The 23,800-nt window shown below is 41.0% G+C and overlaps 1 protein-coding gene across 1 annotated transcript in view; it reads left to right on the forward strand.

Moving 5' to 3' along the window:
• The first annotated feature begins 474 nt into the window (after nucleotides 1-474).
• Nucleotides 475-23,800, forward strand: part of imp3 (IMP U3 small nucleolar ribonucleoprotein 3) — a 264,779-nt gene continuing 241,453 nt past the window's right edge. Inside the window, exons 1-2 of the mRNA XM_087990922.1 lie at nucleotides 475-707; nucleotides 15,639-15,746. Coding sequence (XP_087847048.1) covers nucleotides 571-707; nucleotides 15,639-15,746 — 245 coding nt within the window. The 5' untranslated portion in view covers nucleotides 475-570. The remainder of the gene's footprint in view (nucleotides 708-15,638; nucleotides 15,747-23,800) is intronic.

The raw sequence follows: 23,800 nt of genomic DNA on the forward strand, positions 1-23,800 counted from the left end.
GCCTTATGTGGAAAATCCCTCTCACACACTGACTCTCTGGCAGAGGCTCCCCCACAATTTCTCTCTCTCCCTCCCTTTCTCTCCTTCCCTCCTGCAGAGGTTCTTCACTTTCCCTCCTGTAGAAGTTCTCTCACTCTCTCCCCCTCCATTCTGTATGAATTCCTTAATATTCTCTCTCTCCCCCTCCCTCACATTCTCTCTTCCCTCCTGCAGAGGTTCCTTCATTTTAGTCATATAGAAGTTCTCTCCCCCTCCATTCTGTATGAGTTCCTTCATATTCTCCCTTTCTCTCCTTCCCTCCTGCAGAGGTTCTCTCACTCTCTCCCCCTCCATTCTGTATGAGTTCCTTCATATTCTCTCTCTCTCTCTCCTTCCCTCCTGCAGAGGTTCTCTCAGTCTCTCCCCCTCCATTCTGTAGGAGTTCCTTCATATTCTCTCTCTCTCTCTCCTTCCCTCCTGCAGAGGTTCTCTCAGTCTCTCCCCCTCCATTCTGTCAGATCTCGAGAGTTCTTGCTGTTGAGCAGGCAGTGCCGCGGACAGCCCGACCTCTCACCGAGGACCCCGGTAACCATGGTGCGCAAACTGAAGTACCACGAGCAGAAGCTGCTGAAGAAAGTAGATTTTATCTCCTGGGAGGTGGACAATAACCTGAGCGAGGTGAAGACGCTACGCCGGTACCGCATCCAGCGCAGAGAGGATTACACCAAGTGAGTACGAGAGCGGCTCAGAGAGCAGGCCGAGTGGGCGAGGGGGGGGAGGGGATGGAAACACAGGGCGCTGCCATCTTGGCCAGGCCCTAGCAACGGAGTGGTGCTCCCCTGGAGGCAGTGCCCCCCCCAGTCCACACCGCCCTCCCCAGTCCATCCCCCCCCCCCCCCAGTCCTCCACCCCCCCCCCCGAGTCCTCCACCCCCCCCCGAGTCCACCCCCCGACACATTGTCACCCCTCTCCCCCGACACATTGTCACCCCTCTCCCCCCCCCGACACATTGTCACCCCTCTCTCCCCCCCCCCCGACACATTGTCACCCCTTCCCCCCCCGACACATTGTCACCCCTTCCCCCCCCGACACATTGTCACCCCTTCCCCCCCCGACACATTGTCACCCCTTCCCCCCCCCCACACATTGTCACCCCTTCCCCCCCCCGACACATTGTCACCCCCCCTTCCACCCCCCTTCCCCCCCCGACACATTGTCACCCCCCCTTCCCCCCCCCCGACACATTGTCACCCCCCCTTCCCCCCCCGACACATTGTCACCCCCCTTCCCCCCCCCGACACATTGTCACCCCCCCTTCCACCCCCCTTCCCCCCCCCGACACATTGTCACCCCTCTCCCCCCCCCGACACATTGTCACCCCTCTCTCCCCCCCCCGACACATTGTCACCCCTTCCCCCCCGACACATTGTCACCCCTTCCCCCCCGACACATTGTCACCCCTTCCCCCCCCACACATTGTCACCCCTTCCCCCCCGACACATTGTCACCCCCCCTTCCACCCCCCTTCCCCCCCCGACACATTGTCACCCCCCCTTCCCCCCCTGACACATTGTCACCCCCCCTTCCCCCCCCGACACATTGTCACCCCCCTTCCCCCCCCGACACATTGTCACCCCCCCTTCCACCCCCCTTCCCCCCCCGACACATTGTCACCCCCCCTTCCACCCCCCTTCCCCCCCCGACACATTGTCACCCCCCCTTCCCCCCCCGACACATTGTCACCCCTTCCCCCCCTCCCGACACATTGTCACCCCTTCCCCCCCCCTCCCGACACATTGTCACCCCTTCCCCCCCCCTCCCGACACATTGTCACCCCTTCCCCCCCCCTCCCGACACATTGTCACCCCTTCCCCCCCCCTCCCGACACATTGTCACCCCTTCCCTGCAGGTGATTCCAGAGGCAGTCACCTTGACACTAGAATCGAACCTGAATCCCTGGAGTTGTGAGGCAGCAGTGATAACCCTGTGCTGCCTCATTAGAATCACTCTTTCCCCCCCCCCACCCCGATCGTTGTATGGAATGTATTTTTTTCTTCCTTTTGCAGTGTGCTCGAGCTCCTTCTGCAGATCCTTTGGCCTTAATGCAGCATGTTGTCAGGTTAGTCATCTGGCCAAAGACCACCTGCGTGTCTCGTCCTCCAAGTCTGGTCTGTGCAGCCTTGCACTGTGCAGTCTAGTATTTCCAGTCCTGCCCCGCATCATCATCACCTGGCATGTGCAACGGATGAGCATGCTGGACACATGAGCAAACCGGCAGCTGAAAAGGCACGGTTAGGTTTTCACTGTGTGTCCACTTGAAAGTTTAAGGCAGGAAAAGATGAAGTAATAGAATTGGCAGCTCTGGTATGACCAAAACTAGAGGATGCAGACAGAAGGAAGCTATTGGGTCTATTGTGCCTGTCTCCTATCTTTAAGACAAATATCCAGTTAGTTTCGGTTTCCTGCTTTATCTCATAACCCTAACATTTATTTTACCTTTTAAGTGTGTATTCACTGAACGTTTTTTCAAAGGTATTATGAATTATTTTACATCCATTTGAGAAGACTACTCAGCAAACTCTTGATTCCCAAAATGACTTAAAAGTTTCCTCAGACATAGGTCCAGACTTCGGAATACATATAACAGGAGTTAGGTATTGGAAAAATGGACAGATAGAAAAAATTAGGTACTGCCAAAATGCAAACAACAATTATTTGGAAAGTTTGTGGTGGTCTACGGCTCCAGCACGTACTAACCTGCTCGTGAACGTACACCCTTGACTTCTTCTGCCTACCTGTTAAAGTTCCAAATCCTAGTTGGTGTACTAATCAACTCTACTTCCTTATCTTCTTTTAGTACGCTATGTGCATTGAGTACAATAACATAATGATTATGTTACTGGGCCAATAAGTCAGATTGCTGGACTAATTGACCCAAATACAGTATAGGAGTTCAGTACTCATCATGACAGTTGGGGAAATTTAATTTCAGTTAAATGTATTTCGAATTTAAAAATCAGTAATAGCTTAATAGCTGATTTAGATAAATGTGAGGTGCTGTATTTTGGAAAATCAATTCAGAGCTGGACTTATACACTTAATGGTAAGGTCCTGGGGAATGTTGCTGAACAAAGAGACCTTGGAGTGCAGATTCATAGCTCCTTGAAAGTAGAATCGCAGGTAGATATAGAGTGAAGAAGGTGTTTGGTATGCTTTCCCCTTATTGGTCAGAGTATTACGTATAGGAGTTGGGATGTCATGTTGTGGCTGTTGATGACATTGGTTCGGCGTGCAGTTCTGGTCTCCTTCCTATCAGAAGGATGTTGTGAAACTTGAAAGAGTTTAGAAAAGATTTACAAGGATGTTGCCAGGGTTGGAGGATTTGAGCTATAGGGAAAGGCTGAATAGGCTGGGGCTGTTTTCCCTGGAGTGTCGGAGGGGGAGGAGTGACCTTGTAGAGGTTTAAAAATAGGATAAATAGACAAGGTCTTTTATTGGTGTGGGGGGAGTCCAGAACCAGAGGGCGTAGGTTTAGAGTGAGAGGGGAAAGATGTGAAAGGGACCTAAGGGGCAACGTGGTGCGTGTATGGAATGAACTGCCAGAGTAAGTGCTAGAAGCTGGTACAATTACAAAATTTAAAAGGCATCTGGATGGGTATATGAATAGGAAGGATTTTGAGGTATATGGCCAAGTGCTGGCAAATGGGACTAGATTAAGTTACGATATCTTGTCGGCATGGATGAGTTAGACCAAAGGATTAGCTTCCGTGCTGTACATCTCTATGACTCTGACTAGCGAACATGAATTTACTGTATTGCCATAAAAAACCACCTGATTCATAATGTCCTTTGGGGAAGCAAATCTACCATGGACTATGTGTGATTCTCAACCAACAAATATATGATTGATTAACTACCTTTTGAGTGGCCTAGCAAGCCACAAAACTGTAGAATAAGAATGGAAGTGTATGAATTGTTTAGTGTCAACTGAGTGACTGCAACAACAAAAGTAAACCCTGTTCATTTGACCCTGCAAAGTTCTTGTGCCAAATTTATGAGATTTGTATATATATGTCCTGTTCTATCTGCAGGACAGATTCGCCAAAGGTGGTAGAACGGTGGTACTTGACCAGGATAGAAAGGTCCTCTAAGTCATCAGCAAGTTTATACTTTGAGGGATCATTCTCATTTTCAATTTATTTTCTAACTCTCTTTCTATTTTGTATAATTTCACGTTTTTGAATTGGGAAATGTGTTCTAAAAGTGATTGACTCTGGACCTCATGAAGTCTCATGGCTTCAAATGAAAGAGAACATGCCTCATTCTCATGGACAAACGCTGGTTTAGTGAGGAATACCAGAGACCATGCAGGGAGGAGCAATGGTTTGACCTTATAGATGTGTCAATTTGCTGAAGCTATAGCAGTGAACTATATCTATGCCAAATAGTTGAAATAACATTATCAGATGCTGCTGGAGAAACTCAGCACATCTGGCAGCATTTATGGAGAGAAAGTAGAGCTTAAATTATACAGTGACCCTTCTTCAGAAATAACATGCTATGGATAGAGCTAAATTATCCTACAAGCAACAGATCAGATCAATATTGTGCAGCCCTTCCATGAAAAGTGTGAATAGTTGAATAGCAGATAAGAGGACACTTCATCCTCAATTATCAGGGTGGCTTGCTTCTCAGCGCAAAACAACATGTACAAATATGTTCAACCATCTTCAGCAAAAGTGCTGAGTGGGTGATACATCTCTTGAGGTCCCCTTTACATGGATGACAGTCTTCAACCATCGATTTGCTCGGTGATAGCTAATTACAGCAAAGGTTATGGCTATCTACAACACCCAGCTGTTTCTGCTGAAGACTTTTCCTTCAGAACCAACAACATCACGAACAATGCTGTTCCATGTAACTCGAATGCTATCAGTATGGAAAATTGCCCAAATATGTCTCATCCACATAAATTCTATCTGGCAAGTTACCACTAATCATATTTTCCACCACTTTGCTTGAAGATTGTCATTGACACTGCACTCAAGAAACATTTACTCAGTAAAAATCTGCTCACTATTGCTCAGTTTGGGTTACACCAAGACAACTCAGTTCAAAACTTATTCCAGTCTCTTTCCAAGCATACAAAAATGTTGAATATCAAAGATGATTGACTGCCTTTGACATCAAAGCAGCATTTCATTGAGAATGACATCAGGACCTCAGTAAAAATTAAGTTTGTGAAAATCTTCAGGAAAGTCTCTGATTCAGTTCTAACATGAAGGAAGATTTTTATTGTTTATGTGCAATAATTCAAACTTCCTTAACATCGCTGCCAAAATTTCTTAGAGTAGTATTGTTAGCACAACCATCTCCAGATGGTACATTAATAACATTCTGTCCAACATGGGTGGTGGAGGCAGGAACCTTGTAGCATTTAAGAGGTATTTACATATATACTTCCAATGCCAAGGCTATGTTCCAAGTTCTAAAAAAAAATTGGATTAGAATAATTGGGTGGTTGTTTTTGACCATCGCATACAATATGGCCTTCAGGGCCTTTTTCTGTGTGGAGACCTCTATAACTCCATAAGGTTCAAAGTGTGGATATTTGCTGATGATTGGATCTGAATATAGTGACATCACAACTCATTGGAATCAATAACAACCCATGCCTACCTGCAGCAAGACAGGAAATATTCAGGCTTCAGCTGATAGGTGTTAAGTAGCATTGAACAAAAGAACAAAGAAAATTATAGCACAGGAACAGGTCTATTGGCCTTCCAAGCCTGCACCAATCCAGATCCTCTCTCTAAACGTGTTGCCTATTTTCTTAGGATTTGTATCCCTCTGCTCCCTGTCCAGTCGTGTATCTGCTGGATTGCCTGGATTTGTGTGACACAAATGAAAATCTCGATCAGAAAACCTAACCACCATCTCTCCACATTAGCAACATTAACTTCCCCCACCATTAACCTTTCGGTGAGGTTTTCGTGGATCAGAAATTTAACTGAATGAAAAATAGTGTGACTACAAGAGAAGGTCAGAAGGACATAACTCACCTGACTACTCCAAGCCTGTCCACACCTACAAAGTACAAGTCGGGAGTGTGACGGAACAGTTGACACATATCTGCATGAGTGCAACTCCAACAACACTTGAGACACTCAGCATGACTTTTCAGGAAAAAGTAACCTATTTGATCAGCACCCCATACTCTATTTTTCAATATTTGGGTCAACCACTTCATAGTGGCAATAGTGTTAACATCTACAAAATTTGCCAAGCTTCCTTTGGCAGTCGCTTCCAAATCTGTGACCTCTACTACTTGCAAGGGCAGGATGTGGATGGATCACCACCCCCTGAAAGTTCTTCAGGTTTTCGATCATCTTGAGTTGGAAATATTTTACCAATCCTTTATTGTTGCTGGGTCAAAATCTGTGAGATTATGTTGTTCTGTGTGATTACTAATACAATATAGATTACTGTGGTTCAAGAATATTTCACACCAACACCACCTCTGTTCGAAATACATAGAACAAGTACATATCAGAGTCGAACTAGAAAATCATCCTCCTTAATGTTTAGGAGTTAGTTGTGTATAAACTGGCTGTTATGTTTGCCTACGTCATGATATTGAGCCTTCAAAATGATTGTGATTTGGGATGTTCTGAGAATGTCAAAAGTACTGTATAAATCTGAGTTTATTTTTCAAAATGTTGCAGTCATATTGATCATGTCCTAAAATCAATATTACTGGTATAGTTTGATGTAACATGCATTGAGTATAAAACTGTTGTTAATCATTTGGTTAACTGATTAACTCGTTATCTGGGTATTCTTATTGAAGCATAATGTACTGACAGGATTGACATGATAGATGTTGAGAAGATGTTTCCACATGGGGAAGTCATGGACGAGGGGCAATAGTTAGAAAATAAGGGGACATGCATTCAAAATTGAAATGCAAAGGAATTTCTTCTCCAAGAGGGCTGTGAATGTCTGCAGTTCTCTATTCCAGAGAGTGTTGGAGGCTAGATTACTGAAAGTATTTAAAGAGGGGATAGGTAGATTTTCGAAATACTCGGGAATTGAAGGCTATGACGAGCTGGCATGAGAAAGGAGTTGAAGCCTGGGGCAGATAAACTTAGAGATAAACACAGAGTCATAGTAATACAGCATGGAAACACCTTCCGGCCCAACTCATCCATGCCAATCAGGTTTCCTAAACTGAACATGTTCCATTCAGCCTTTATCCCACTAAGCCATTCCTATCTGTGTACCTGTTCAAATGTCTTTTAAATGTTGTAATTGTGCCTGCTTCTACCACTTCCTCTGGCAGCTCATAAAAAATGTTGTCCCTCAGGTCAGTTTTAAATTTCCCTTCTCAACAGAAATCAATGCCCTCTAATTTTGGACTTTCCTATCCTGGGGAAATACTCTTGGTTATTCACCTTATCTATGCCCCTCATGATTTTATAAAGCTTTATGGGTCACCCCTTGGTCTCCTATGCTTCACGGATAAAAGTCTCAGTCTATCAGCCTCCCCTGAAAACTCAAACTTTCTTGTCTCGGTAACATCCTTGTAAATCATTTTGCACCCTACTTCTGCTCCTAATCCTTATACTCTTATGCACTGTATTGTGTCCTACTAAACCACCCACAATGCCTCACCTGTGCTGAAACAAATAAGAGTTCAAGGCTTTAAAAGATTAATATCATTCATCTTTCTATGGCCAAGTAGAATCAAGAATTAAGTTAACATTTTGGGTCTGGGAACACATGTTCGAAGAAGGGTCATTGGACCTGAAGTGTTAACTCTGCTTTCTCTACACAGATGCTGTCTGACCTTCTGAGTTTCTCCAACAATCGCTGTTTTTGTTTTGGATTTTCAACATCCACAGTTGTGTGTGTGTTTCTTTTGCTTACCATAAATAAGATGCTCCTCTTAAATGTTTGTTTAATTTAACCTAAACTGATCTAAACTACTTGCTTCTAAAACCTGCCTTTAATGTACTTTCTCATGTTCGACCTGAATGTATCTCCTTTTCGGCTGTGTTCTTTGTTCTAACTTGTACAAGCAAATATTCTTGACCAATGCTACACCTGCAAGTCCTATTAATTTGGACATCATCTTTGTAACCCGCTTCAGTTTCCTTTCCTAGCTGTTCAAATTCTTTTTCTCTTTCTTGCTTATAGGGTTAATGAGGTTGTCAGTGCTGTACAGAAGTTTAAACAAAACTCTATATGGTAGCAGGATAACCTTCTTCAATTGGTAAACATTCTGATTCTTCCAGGTCAGAACATTTTGTTTACTTTCCTAAAGGCAGCCAGATATTGGATTGATGGGAGAGATTGGTCAATTCTGAGTCCTTGCCCCTTACCCTAACAGATAATTGTCAGTATTTTTCCAGTAACCTAATTAATCCATATGCTTATTTTGTATTCTTAAATGTTCCTCTATTAAATTGTTCTTGCCAATTCTCAGGCCACAATTCTGAAATGCAAATGATGCCAATTAGACTGTTTGTGTTGCGAGTTTCCTCATAAGACATAGTGTGAATATTATTATGCAAATGCTCAACAAAGGTATCTTGAGTCAAGAGGATGAAGGGTCTTCAACAGCTGAGGAAGAAAATGCCAGTTTAACAGGTTAAATTGCAGCTCTTGATTAGAAATGTTCAGACAGTTTCTGTGACCAAGAAAAACCTGTTGAAATTGTTGTGCATTTCTAGTACTGTGCTTTATTTGCTGAATTTTATTTTGCAGGTTTTAAAAAATATACATGTTTTGAATTAGCTAAGTGAGCTGGATAATAGCAATGCCATGATTTATTTTCACCATTGCTAAGCCTGCAAGGGATAAATTAACCAAGAACTACTGTTTAATTTGGTGACTTTCACTGAAAGTGAATATTTGTAACTGTTGGGCAAGGACAGGATTGGTCAAAATAGCTGATTAACTCACTTTTTGGCCTCAGTATGCAAATGAAGAGAATCGAGATGAAGTTGCTGGTGTTGTCTTTCTCCATTTTCCAGCATGACTTGCCACCTTCAGGAGAAGTGGAAGGAAAACAAAATGCGAGAAATGGAGTGACAAATGACTTTGCTACTGAGAAAATTGGGGTGTATTTACAGTCTCATTCCTGATGAAGGGCTTATGCCCGAAACGTTGATTCTCCTGCTCCTCGGTTGCTGCCTAACCGGCTGTGCTTTTCCAGCACCACACTCTTCGACTCTAATCTCCAGCATCTGCGGTCCTCACTTTCTCCTAGTGTATTTACAGTGGTCCCACTCTCATTGAATTGAACTCAAAATTGTTTGCATCAAAAGGAAGTGACTGTATAATTGTGAGTTGGGTGTTTATCTAATTCTCCTGTTGGCTAAGTTCTACCGAGAACTGTTTTGAATTGCAATATCACGCATACTTGTGCCTTTCAGATCTCCAGTGAACTTTTGAAATCTTCTGTAAAATAAAAGAAAATTACTGCAGATTCTGGACACCTGAAATAAAAATTGGAAATGCTGGAAATACTCTGCATCTTGGGGAAGAAAAAGACAATTAATGTTTGTAGGATTTAAAAATGCCAGAAAATGAATGGGAGTGTGTAATTTTTCCAAACACACACATATGGCTCAGCTGGAAATCAAAGAATAACAGAAAATAATGGAAAAACTCGGCAGGTCAGACAGCACCTGTAGAGACGTTGATGAAAGGTCATAAACCTGAAATATTCTGTCCCCACAGATGCTACTGAGTGTTTCCAACAATTTGTATTTGCATTACCAAACAATAGATGTTTCGGTAATGAAATTCGTACGCTTACAGAGAGTCCTTGTGCGCAAACCACAGCCAATTATGTTTTCCGCAATAGCTATGTGCTGATTACATAGGAATACGTTCAAAGATATTCTTGAGACTAGTAGTTTTTTTTAACAGTAGCCCACTATTCTAGAAAAACTGAATGAAGGTGTAGCACGTAGATCTGTGGATGCAAAAGCAGTTACCTGCTTGTAGTGACTTAAATGCAACTATAAGTAGAGGACATTTAAGATTTACCGACTAAGAATTGAATTTGATCTTGATGTCAAGCGCTGCCTTTTCTACTTTGACATTTTTTTCAGTTCGCATTGCATAACAGTAGCATCTGAGCACTGTCTGCCTGTTAATATATTGCTGAAACAAATGTTGGCAACCAACTGGAAAAATCATAGACCTATAAAAGAAAGATGTCTGTGATCATGTTGCCACAATACATAATTTATGTTCAGTGATTTGAATGAGTGAAGCTGCTTTATTTTCCACACTCCATGACTCATACCAGACCAATATCACCAGAGAAATACCTTTTCAGTTTTGAGGTTGAAAGAAGCCAGTACAGTAGCCAGGTTCAGCTTTGGAACAAGATTTAATTATGACAAAATTAACTTTTTTTTAAACCTTTCAAGTCAGTTAATTGGGATGTCTTTACACCTGTGACTGTGTGCAAAGTAGGCCACAAACTGTAGCATGCCTCCCCGATCCAGTAACAATGATAAACCACGTGGATTTGAAAGTAGACATGTATCAGGATACTAACTACAACTCCTTTTGCGAGTGCCGAAATGATGGCCATTAATCTCAGCAGGGGAGCAGCTCATAACTATTCAATGTCTTGCATTAAGGTTCTTAATTTTTTTATTAACTATGCAGTTTGTATGATAGAGTTAATTGGTACCATTTGAGTTGTGAGTTCTTAATTCAGCATAATTAGTTTTGACTTGGAACCTTCTAATTTACCACAAGTAGCACTGATTTGTTTGAATGCTTTTGTTTATTGGCATCATTTCAGATTTTGTTTGGATAATTGCAATTTATTTATTAAAAAAACTTACCTTTGGAAGTTCAGTAATCCTTTGCTGAGCCAGTTTCCTCTTTGTGCCATAGGTAGTGTGTAACCTTTCGATGCTTGAACTGATTTTGCAATTTGTAAAATGGAAACGGAAGTGGATGGAAATTCCTAGAAAATCAGGATTGGCTTCAATCTTATTTCTTAGTTTGCAGTCTGAGTTTGACTTAGAATTCTTTGATCTTTGGTGTTTACATTTGAATGTAGGACTTTGAGTCATTAAAAAATCTTGTTCAGTGTTTTCATTATTTATCTTTTACCTACCTACCATGAATGGTAAAGGCATCCTGTCATTTGCACAAAGTGGACAAATGTAAGTGGACAGAGTAACATATTGTTGGATGTTGCTGGTATTGTTGGCATGAAGAAGCAGTACGGGATAGAGGATTATCCACTTGCCAACTTTGAGTTGATGGAAAGGGTGAGACATCAATCACATCACAGTGGATTATTTTAAGAGGCATCTACACTGATGTGAAGGGAACTTTGATGGGAGTCTACATGATGGTAACTCAACCTGTATATGTAGAAATACACACCCTGTCAAGATACGGAGCGATTCAAGACATTGAATAATGTCTAACCAAGTTTTCCTGAAGCACAACATGGCCACCAGTTGTCATTTGCAATCCTGGACCTGGAAATCCTGAATCCAGAGATTTATAGTCTGGAACTGTGGGATTTTGTGGCTTTGGGAGTGATGTTAAAATGGACAGAACACAGGACAGATCGCGCTTGTGCTGTTCCTAATGATTAAAGGTCAAATTGCCGTAGTCTTACCAGTCTACAGGGCTGCTTATTAGAGATAGGACTGGTGATGGTTTAACTTGAAGTCACCATGCCTTAGTTGAAAGGAGAGGTTGAGAAGGAGAGTCCTTCATGGTAACCTCAGCTGGTTTGGAAATTGAATTCACATTGTCGATGTCACTTTCAATTGAAAACCAGCCATCTAGAGTTAACAAGATCAAACTAACCTACACACCTTACATTTTACTATCATCAATGTGCCTATCCAAGGCTTAAATATCCTAATGTATCTGACTTTACTACCACTGCTGGCAGTGCATTCTACGCACCCACCACTCTGTGTAAGGAACATACTTCTGACATCTCCCCTAAACTTTTCCTCCAGTCACCTTAAAGTTATGTCCCCTCATAGTAGCCATTTCCACCTTGGGAAAAAGTCTCTGGCTGTCCATTCTATCTATGACTTTCATCATCTTGTCCACCTCTATCAAGTCATCTCTCATCCTTCTTTGCTCCAATGAGAAAAGCCTAGCTCCCTCACCTTTCTTCATCAGACATGCCCTCTAGTCCAGACAGCATCCTGGTAACTTTCCTCTGCATCCTCTCTAAAGCTTCCACATCCTTCATATAATGAGGTGATCCGAACTGTGCACAATATTCCAAGTGTGGTCTAACCAGGGCTTTATAGAGCTGCAGCATAACCTCGTGGTTGTTAAACATAATCCCCTTGCTAATGAAAGTCAACACACCATATGCCTTCTTAACAACCCTAACAACATGGGTGGCAACCTTGCAGGGTTTATGGATGTGAACCCAAAGATCCCTCTGTTCTTCCACATTGCCAAGAATCCTGCCTTTCACCCTGTAATCTGCTTTCAAATTTGACCTTCTAAAATTAATCACTTCACACTTTTCCAGGTTGAATTCCATCTGCCACTTCTCAGCTCAGCTCTGCATCCTGCAACTTACAATAGCCAACCACACTATCCACAAGTCCACCAACTTTTGTGTCATCGGCAAACTTTCTAACCCACTCTTCCAGTGACCCTTGTTCACTGGATGCAGAACGTGAACTCTGCTTTTCCTCCCTAGATGCTGCTCGACTTATTGAGTTTTCTCAGTAATTTGTTTTGTTTCAACATTTTAATTTGTTAATTTTTTAATCTCAATCCATCCTATGACATAAACCACTTCATGATACTTTTTAAAATCTTTATGCTGTTCCTTGGCAGCACCATCCAAAGACATGATGTTCAATATGTACAATCAGACCCAACCTTTGCTTCAACACTATTTGTCTTGGCTTCGACAGTACTTCCTTTTTGACAAATTGTTTCTCTGACATTCAGTCCTGAAATTAGATGAAATTTCTTCCAGTTAAAAATTGGGGTATGTTCTCCATTGCCATGTTACCAAGTTTTGGTTGCAGTCTCCAACCAAACTAAACTATTTGCAACCGTAGTTATAATGATCTGAGCTTTCACCTATCTAATGTCACCTATCTCTATCAGCCCATCTGAAGTTGAATCTCCGAGCCATGTGTTTGTTCTGTCCAGACTCGCCTACCCCAATGCTCCCCATCTTCTATAATCTACTCCATCTCTCTCTGCATGTTTTATAATCTGGTACAAATCAACTCATGCTAACCTTAGATATAAGAACAGAAGAAAAAGGAGCAGGAGTAGGTCATCTAGCCCTTCGAGCCCACTCTGCTATTCAATACGATCATGGCTGATCTTTTCATGGCCAGCTCTACTTACCTGCCCTCTCACCATAACCCTTAATACCTTTACTGGTCAAAAAATTATCTCACTTAGTTTTAAAAACATCTAATGAGGAAGCCTCAACTCCTTCACTGGGCATGGAATTCCACAGATTCATAACCCTCAGGGTGAAGACATTCCTTCTCAATTTGGTACTAAATCTACTTCCTCTAATTTTGAGGCTATGCCCTCTTGTTCTAATTTCCCACACTAGTGGAAACATCCTCTTTACTTCTATATTATCTATTCCCTTTATAATTTTATAAGTTGCTATAAATCCCCCCATATTCTTCTAAATTCCAATGAATATAATCCCAGTCTGCTCATTGTGTCCTAATAAACCAACTCCCTCGACTCCGGAATCAACGTCGTGAACCTCCTCTGCACCCCCTCTGGTGCCTGTATATCACTTCTCAATTAAAGAGACCAAAACTGCATGCAGTACTCCAGGTGTTACCAGCACCCTTAACAGCTGCAACATAACCTCCCTGCTTTTAAACTCAATCCCTTTAGCAATGAAGGACAAAATTCCATTTGCATTCTTAATTATCTGTTGCACCTGCAGACCAACCTTCTGTGATTCGTGCATTAGGACACCCAGGTCCCTCTTCACAGCGGCATGGTGCAATTTTTTACCATTCAAATAATAGTCCTTTTTACTGTTATTCCTTTTTACTTCACATTTATTAACATTGTACTCCATCTGCCAGACCTTTGCCCACTCACTTGAGCAATCTCTATCCCATTGCAAAGTTTCACAGTCTTCTGCACACTTTGTTCTTCCACTTATCTTAGTATCATCCGGAAACTTTGACACAGTACACGTGGTCGCCAACTCCAAATCATCTATGTAAATTATGAATAATTGCAGTCCCAGCACTGATCCCTGAGGCACACCACTAGTCACTGTTCACCAACCAGAAAAGCACTCATTTATTCCCACTGTTTGCTTCCCATCAGTTAATCAATCTTCTGTCCATGCTAATACATTAATCGTAACACCGGGTAATAGATACAAGCTCACCCACTGTTTTGGTTGCACAAACTAGCCCTGTCCCTCATTCAAGTATGGCACCATTCTTAAAATGTTATTTTAAAGACTATCAAATCTTATTTTAATCATTTTAAAATCTGTGATTTTGTTCTGCTGTCTCATTATTGATTCACTGTTGCAAAATGTTTGTTTCACCACAGTTTGGGGTGGGGACAGGTGAACTGCAGTAGTTATAATTCGTATCAACGTTTTCTAGGGAGCTCTGAATAGAGAGTTATTGCCCTATGAACTGGAGCTGAATGTTATTTTAACATTTTGCTGAGCATCGTGTCTTTATAAATTGGGGCAAATTGTTTCATGAAGGCAGTTGCTTACCTCTTCATAACTGATTAGATTAGATTAGATTAGATTAGATTACTTACAGTGTGGAAACAGGCCCTTCGGCCCAACAAGTCCACACCGCCCCACCGAAGCGCAACTCACCCATACCCCTACACTTACCCCTTACCTAACATTACGGGCAATTTAGCATAGCTAATTCACCTGACCTGCACATCTTTGGACTGTGGGAGGAAGCCGGAGTACCTGGAGGAAACCCACGCAGACACGGGGAGAACGTGCAAACTCCACCCAGTCAGTCGCCTGAGGCGGGAATTGAACCCGGGTCTCTGGTGTCACATAATCTTCTCGGTGGTATTTGCTTGTTAGGACACTGCCCTTTCCAGCCATAAAGTTTCTTTAAATTCTTGGAGGTAAACTTATTCTGTATTAAGCATCCAGATAAATGTAACATGACTTGAGACCTGGCATCTTCATAGAGACAACAGATTCTAGTTGAAGTGGGGCCTGGTAGAGACAGCCACGGGTGAATGAGAAAAGGAGTTGAAAGCAATTGTAAAGAACAATCACAATTCTGCTGGGGTTTTATGAAAATTAATCCAAAAAATCCTTGAATTGCACTAAATTGTTGGATTTGCAAACAAGGTTACCGGTGCTGTAGCCATGCTGAAAACCAGACTGGCAATTGATTTTATCTCAGACTTTCAAGACGGTAACAATAGTTTGGCATTATGGCCTACAACTTGGATTAGATGTTTTCTTAAATGTAGTTTCTTAATCGCCTGAAACCATTTTTCTAGTGTGTAGGATCTAGACAAATATTACTTTTAATCCTACCTTATTTGCCATGCATTTTGTCCAGACCAAGTGTGGAACTACCTATTTAATGGTGAAAAATTAGATTTTCCATCTCTCTCATTTTTAACAGGTACAATAAGCTGAGTCGAGAAGTTCGAGATTTGGCACGCAAGATCCGAGACCTTAATGAGAAAGACTCCTTCCGAGTCAAGTGTACAAGCCAACTATTGGAAAAACTGTGAGTGCTTCTAACTCTATTTAAAGAAAGCAAAAGGATAATAATTTAAACTGGGAAAATTTAAACCATGAATATGTTTATAGTTGGAAACTGAGTTTTATGCATTTTAATTTACTAATGTTGTCCTATAGAAGTTCATTTCCCAGTTTCATGTTGAATGCTTAAAACTTAATGTTTTTCCTTTTTCTCTCACTTTTCCTCCTCTTCTAGTATCCTCAGCACACTGAGACCAGTTGTAGTCATTCAACTGTTCTATTTGGAATAAAGAAACTCCTGATAGATGTAAGATCTTACTCAAAGGCTCATATATCACAGTACACATATCCCACTAAATAATCAAATCAGCTCAAACAATCACTTTGTTGTTTGGGCAGTTTCATACTCTTTTAATTGTAAATTATCATGATTTCCATTCTCTTCATTAAGTAAGTTAGTCTGAATGTAAACGTTAAAACTTTGATTTTAGACTGCAACTTGGTTTTGTGATTTGAAAGATCCTAAACCTGTAAAACAAAAAGTCATAATGATTCAGTTGATAATTGGAAGTTGTCGCACTCTGGAGAAATGAACTTGTAATCGAGACTGATGGTTCAATGCATAACTTAATAGAGTGCTTCATTCACCATCTGAAAGGAGTGTTAAACTGAAGTCTCATCTGGTCTATTCAGAACGGTATTTCAGATGCTAAGAATCTGTAAGAATAGCTGAAATAAGATCATAATATGTAGGAGCATAATTGGGCTACTTAGCCCCTTCAGATCTGTTCTGTTATTTGATAATGGTTGATATGTTGTTCAATCCCATTTTCCTGCCCTCTCCCCATAAACCTTGATTCCCTTACATATCAATAACCTATCTAACTCTGTTTTAAATATACTCAAATGGCTTGGCATTCACAGCCCTCTGTGGCAATGAGTTCCACAGATTAACCATCCCATGACTGAAAAAATTTCTCCTCCTCTCAATTCTAAAGGGTCATCCCTTCACTCTGAGGCTGTGCCCCGGGTCCTGATCTCTCCTACGAGTAGAGACATCTTCTCCACATCCACTCCACCAGGCCTCTCAGTATTCTCTAAGTTTCAATGACACCCCTCATCCTTCTAAACTCCTTTGAATACAGATCCCCAGAATCCTCAACAACTCTTTGTATGACAAGCCCTTCATTCCCGGGATCATTCTTGTAAACGTCCTTTTGACCCTCTCCAGCACCAGCACATTTTTCCTTCGATACGGTGCCTAAAACTGTTCACAAAATTCTAAATGCGGTCAGATCAGAGCCTTATACAGCCTCGACTTTACATGTCTGCTCTTGTATTCTCACTCTTTTGAAATGAATGTTAACATTACATTTCCTTCCTAACTGCCAATTGAACCTGCATGTTAACCTTAAGAGAATCCTGAAGTGGGAGTCCCTTTGAGCTTCAGATTTTGGAAGACTTTCCCCATTTAGAAAATAGTTTACACCTCTGTTCTTCCGACCAAAGTGCATAACCTCACACTTTTCTACATTGTATTTCACCTGTCACCTCTTTGTCTACTTTCCTAGCCAGTCCAAGTCCTTCTGCAGCCTCCCCAATTCTTCAACACTACCTGTCTCTCCACCTATCTTTGTGTCATCTGCAAACTTAGCAACAATGCCCTCAGTTCCTTTGTCCCAATGGATGATGTAATGTAAATAGTTGTTTTAGCATTAACTCTTGCAGACCTCCACTAGTCACCGGCTAACATCCTTTATCCCCACTCTCTGTCTTCTGCCAGTCAGCCAATCCTCTATCCTTGCCCCATATACCATGGGCTCTTATCCTGTTTAGCAGATGGCTGTGTGGCACGTTGTTAAAAATCTCTGGGAATGCAACTGGAGTACGTCAACTCTCCTTTGTCTAATCTGCTCATTACCTCCTCAAAGAATTCCAACAGATTTGTCAAATATGAATGCCCCTTTTAGGGTCAGCCTTATTTTAGCATGCACTTCGAAATACTCTATAATCTCATTCTTAATAACTTATTCTAAAATTTGATCAATGATGAGTTCAGGCTAACTGGCCTGTCTTCTGCCTCCCTCCCTTTTTAAACAGGGTGTTACATTAGCCACTTTCCAGTCCTCTGGGACCCTCCCTGACTCCACTCTTTCCTGAAAGATCACAATCAATGCTCTTCAACTAAGTTCTTCAGAAGTCTGTGGTTTAGTCCATCTGGTCTAAATAATTTATGCACCTTCAGACGTTTCATCTTCCCCAGCACCGCCTCCTTAGTGATGATCACTACACTCACCTTTTATTCCCTGACTCTCTTGGAGTTCTGGTATTCTGTTGGTGTTTTCCACTGTGAAAACTGATGCAAAGTACCTATTCAGTTTTTTCTTTGTTCCTCATTACTACTTCTTCAGCCTCATTTTCCAGTGGTGCAAATCACACTCCTGCCTCTCTTCTCCCTTTTATATATCTGAAATAAACCTTTTGCAATCTTCTTTTAAATGACTAGCTATCTTACACTCCTATTTCATCTTCACCTCTCTTATTACTTTTTTAGTTATCCTTTGCTGGTTTTTAAAGCTTCACAATTCTCTGGCTTCCTTCTAATCTTCACCACATTGAATGTTTTGTCTTTTGTTTGTATGCCATCCCTGCCTTCTCTCATCAGCCATGGTTCTTTCACTCTTTCCTTAGAATGTTTCTTCTTCCTTGAATGAATTTATGCTGTGTCTCCTGAATTACTGCCAGAAACTCCTGTCATTGCTATTCCACTGTCTTCTCTGCTATGCTTCCCTTCCTCTTCAACTCTGGCTAGCTCCTCCCTCATGGCTCTGTAGTTACCTTTACTTAATTGTCATACTGTTAAATCTGATTCCAGCTTCTTCGCCTCAAAATGTAGGGTAAGTTCTATCATATTATGGTCACTGCCCCCTCTAGGTTCCTTCATCTTAAGTTCTTGATTCAAATCTGCCTCATTATAGATCACTAAATCCAGAATTGCCTGTTCCCTGGATTCATCATTATCTTCATCCTTTTTATCAGAATTCTGTTTTGGGTCATCTTGAGGATCAAAGATATGTAAGAGGACAATTGGAGGGATGCAGTTTTCTTGGACAGATACTGGGCTGAAGATGGGGAAGGGATGGGCTGAGACAATGCACAAATTTAAAAACAAAATGATAATTTTCAAGTCTAGGCTTGAATCAATGTAGTTCACGTGCTTATTGGATAATGTATTACAATTTAGGATATGGGCAGCAGACTATTTGTATGACTTCTAAGTTAATGAATAATATAAAATGGTATACTTGCTCGGAGTATATTAGAATGGTCTAAAGGTAGCAAATGCGTGGAAGAGGATTCCAGTGGGTTGAGATGGGGTGGAGTGGGGTGATGAAAAAGAGATGGGCAAATTTTTAAAATGAAAACAAAGAGCAGTTGTGATTACCTGGTTCCAGGGAGCCTTCTGGTGACTCCTGCATCTGAAATCCTTTTAAATTTCCAAATAATGATCCCTGAGTCATTTATGCTTAGAAAATATGATTAACCAAATCCAGGTAACTTGCAATTAAACTCTTCTTGCTTGTTTGCCATGTTTGAAATTCATAAATTTGTTGGGGGCCGTTAACGAAATTGCAACGTTTCATTAAAATACCAAGGTTGGCGATTATCTTCAGATTAAAGTTGGGTGAGAGATTAATGGAAACATTGATTTATAACTTTCACATGGGATTTATGAGGCTCAAATAGATGTACTAAAGTCATACATAAAAATCAATAATTTTAAAGTTCATGCAAAGTCCATGCAGTTAAAAAAAATAATTTATTAGTATTTTTCCATAGGAATCATAAATATCACTCCATTTTATGGCGATAAGAGGTGACTTTCTAAATGCTGTTTTACTGTTTGTTCTCTGATTTACTTCATATGAACCTTGTGAAGCTGATTAATCTTTTAATCATTAATAGCGTTTTTTGTTGTGTTTTTGAAGAAAATAATAATTTTGAGTAATGTGTCAGCTTGATATTGTGATATTACTTTTACCTCAACCAGATAGTTGTATGTTTCAGTCGCATTTTAGGTCTTGAGCATGTTATCTAGGCTGAAGCTTCAATGCAGTACTTAGTGAAAGAATGTTGCATTGACAGGGAATCTGTCATATGGATGTTTGTAGGTCTAGGCAGATGTAGAAGTCGGCTCGCACCATTCAAAGAATGGGGAGTTTTCATGATGTCCTGATAGATGCTTATCCCTCAACGGACACCACCAAAGACAATGAGTGGGTCATTCATTTTATTTGCAATTCAGAACCAAAATGGTAGCTGAATTTGCTTCCAGAGCAGTTATTCTACTTGGACAATAATTCATTGCCTGTAAAGTATTTGGAACATCAAAGCAAGGTTGAAGTGCAAGTTATTTCTTTCAATTAAATTTTAAAGAGCAGCATGCCGAAAGCTAGTGCTCCCAGATAAACCTGTTGGACTATAACCTGGTGTTGTGATGTTTAACAATGTAGATAAAATCCCATAGGGGGAAGGAAAATAAGTAGAAATAGCAAGAATTATTCTGATTAACTAAAAAGGTAGATTTTAAATGTCTTAAAGGTAGAGAGTAACTTGTTTGATCAAAGGGAACTAGTGAGGCAATTTCAGTCCTTTGGGCTCTGGTGATGAAAGTGACATCAATCAGTGCATGAGTGCATTCAGGGAGACATTTCTGTACGTGAAAGTAGATTACATACAGATGTATAGAGAGATTCAATTTGAAACTTGGAACCAATAAGTAAGGTGGTCTGTAGTGGATGTATTGTGCAAGTTGAGAATAATACCAGGGTAATAAGAATTTTGCTAAAGCTTAGGGAGAGTTTGGAAGCCAGCCACGAAGGCAGTGAAATAATGAAGTCTGAATGATGCAAAGATCTGATGAGAGCTTCAGCTAGAAAATGGTGAGTGTAAGCAGTCTGTGATGATGAGCATGTGGTAGGAGGTCTGGCGTCAATGCCGATGCCACAAGGTTCATGATAAAAAGCTTAAACCTTTTCTTTCCTGAAAAAGATTGAAACTGGAGTCAGTCAAAAATATGTTAATGCAGGGTCTGTTGGAATCTCTGAAGTTGTGGAGGAATAAAATTCAGTGTTAGGTACGACTGATACATTAAACTGCATTCATTTCAGTGCAGGAGAAGACAGCTGAACTCAGGGCATGGTTAGGAACATGGGACTGGGGTATCATAGCAGTTACAGACATGGCTCACGAATGGACAGGGCTGGCAACTTCATGTTCCAGGATACAAATGCTATAGGAAGGGTGGATTTGGGGGGTGGTGATGGGGGGTGGTGGGGGTGGGGGGTGGGGGAGAAGCGTTTTTGATAAGGGATAACGTTGCAGCTGTGCTTGAGGAGGATATTCCTGGAAATACATTTAGGGAAGTTAGTTAGGTGGAACTGAGAAATAAGAAAGAGATCATCACCTTTTTGGGATTGTCCTATTGACCCTCCCAGTAGTCAGTGGGAAATGGAGAAACAGTTTTGTAAGGAGATCGGTTATCTGTATGAATAACAGGGTGGTTATGGTAGGGGATTTTAACATTATAAACATAGACTGGGACTGCTACAGTGTTAAGGATTTAGATGGAGAGGAATTAAAGTGTGTACAAGAAAATTTTCTGATTCAGTACATGGAAGTACCTATTAGAGAAGGTGCAAAACTTGATCTACTCTTGGGAAATAAGATAGGGTAAGTGACTGAGGTGTTAGTAGGGGAGCGCTGTGGGACCATAATTCTATTAGTTTTAAAATAGTGATGGCAAAGGATAGATCAGATCTAAATTGGAGGAAGGCTAATTTTGACAGTACTGGCAGGTGGAACTAGATTGGGTTGGGACATCTGGTCGGCATGGACGGGTTGGACCGAAAGGTCTGTTTCCATGCTGTACATCTCTATGACTCTATGACTCTAAATGGCTAATGCGTACCTTAAAAGGTTTTTACTCAACCTGTTCAGGTATATTATGACACATATCTGGGACTTTACGGCCCAGAAATAGAAACACAACCACTTCACCACAAAAGTCTGAATGTATGCTGTATGAGTTTTTCACAGAAACTGCTGTCCCATTGTTATCTTGCCATCCGAAACCATCCCAAATTCAAGAGCAATTAGTAATGGTGAAATTGCGAACTTGCCATTTTCCTTGCTTAATGGAGCAATTTTGGTTCCACTTTTTGGTAGTTCTACCCTAAATCTCTGGATGCTTACCATCTCTTGTCTTCAGTTAGCCCACGTTTTCCTTAAAACTTCATTTATCCGACTCCATTCTATGTAAAGTATCTTCAGATGTTTTATTGTGCTTTAGAATCTGTACAAATATGTTTTTTTGTGTGACTTAGCTGGACAGAAAGGGAAAAAATATCACTTTTTATAGTGTGGCTGTCTCTTGCTGCTGTAGTTATACATCAGTCATGTTGTGTAATTTGTACTCTGTCAGACATACTCCTGCAAATACATCAATCTTTCTCTATCCTTTCTGCTGGGTTCTCTTTGAGTTGTGTTCCGTGTTGTGCTATGAACTGTACCGCTGATAAAATGAGTAAGAAAGTCTGGCTCAGTATTCTTTCTTGTTTTGAAGCTGTTGTATGAGAATGTTATTTCTATTTTGTGGAATTTGAACAAAGCTTTGTTCTATCTTAAATTGCCTTAGTTAACTACTGTTGTTTACCTTGAATGCTTCCCGAAAAGTGCTGTAAACATTTAATTCTTTGCATACTGAATGCATTTCATTGTTTATGGTCTGATTTTAGGATTGCCATTGTATGGTGAAACTTTGTGCAAGAATTTAAATTCTGGAGTTGAAAAGATCTTGTTGATGATTTTGGGGATTAATGGGGCAGAAAAATGGAACCGAGATGCATAAACTTTCTTCATCTTAAGTGTGGTGTCCTGTTATACTGTTTCTTGAGCTGTATTAATGTGTTTTTTTAAATACTGCCATCACCAGCACTATAGATGTACCTACACCATATGGACTGTAGTAGTTTAAGAAATGGCTCACTATCACCTTCTCAGGAGCAATTGAGGATGATTAATAATTGCCCGCCTTGCACTTCCATGATCAAAAAGACTCACAGTCCCCACCCTCTAACCACTTTCTTATGGCATCATCAGTTCTTGCAACACTAGATGTGATCCAGGTCTACAGTGTCTAGCCAGATTTTAGGGTTCAATCTGTGATCTGTGCTGAGTTAGCTTGTATGGCCTTTTGCTTTACATAAAGTAATAGAGTCAGATAGCACAGAAAGTGACCCTTTGAACCAACTCATGCTGACCAAGTTTCACAAACTGAGCTAGGCTCAATTGTCAGCATTTGGCCCATATCCCTCTTAAACCTTTCTTATTCATGTACGTGTCCAAATGTCTTTTAAATGTTGTAAATGTACCCGCATCTACCACTTCCTCTGGAAGTTCATTCCACATAAAGACCACCCTCTGTGTGAAAAGGTTACCCCTCAGGTCCCTTTTAAATCTTCCTCCTCTCACCTTAAAAATATGCCCCCTAATTTTGAACTCCCCTGGCCTGGGGAAAGGATTTTTGCTATTCACCTTCCCTATGCCCCTTATGATTTTATGGACCTCTGCAAGGTTACACCTTAACATCCTACACTCGAATGAAAAATGTTCCAACCTATCCAGCCTCTCCTTCTCGGCCCATCAACATCCTGATAATTTTTTTCTGAACCCTATCTGATTTAATCTTTCTACAGCAACATTTTGTCTTGGTGTCATCTCTGAGTTAGGGAAGGGAGATCATTTGGCATAACGTTGATTTTCTGTTTTTATTTCATATCTTTTTAAAGATGACATAGTGTTAGCTTAGAACCCGATCCTCACTAAATTTCAAAATGAAAGATAGGAGACAATTTGTTTGATCACACGAAAAGCTTGTTTGTCAAGAAACTTCTTCAATGAAAGGGCTCTTTTGCTTTATGCACGTTGAATCTTATGCTGTAAAAGATCTGGGTATCACTGCTTCAGAGAACAAGGAATTAGTCTTGCCAGTCATTATCATACCTTTTGATCACAAGT

Source organism: Chiloscyllium plagiosum, unplaced genomic scaffold, assembly GCF_037043375.1.
Source record: "Chiloscyllium plagiosum isolate Xiang-an unplaced genomic scaffold, Cpla_swu_hap1 HiC_scaffold_9, whole genome shotgun sequence".
Taxonomy (NCBI): Eukaryota; Metazoa; Chordata; class Chondrichthyes; order Orectolobiformes; family Hemiscylliidae; genus Chiloscyllium; species Chiloscyllium plagiosum.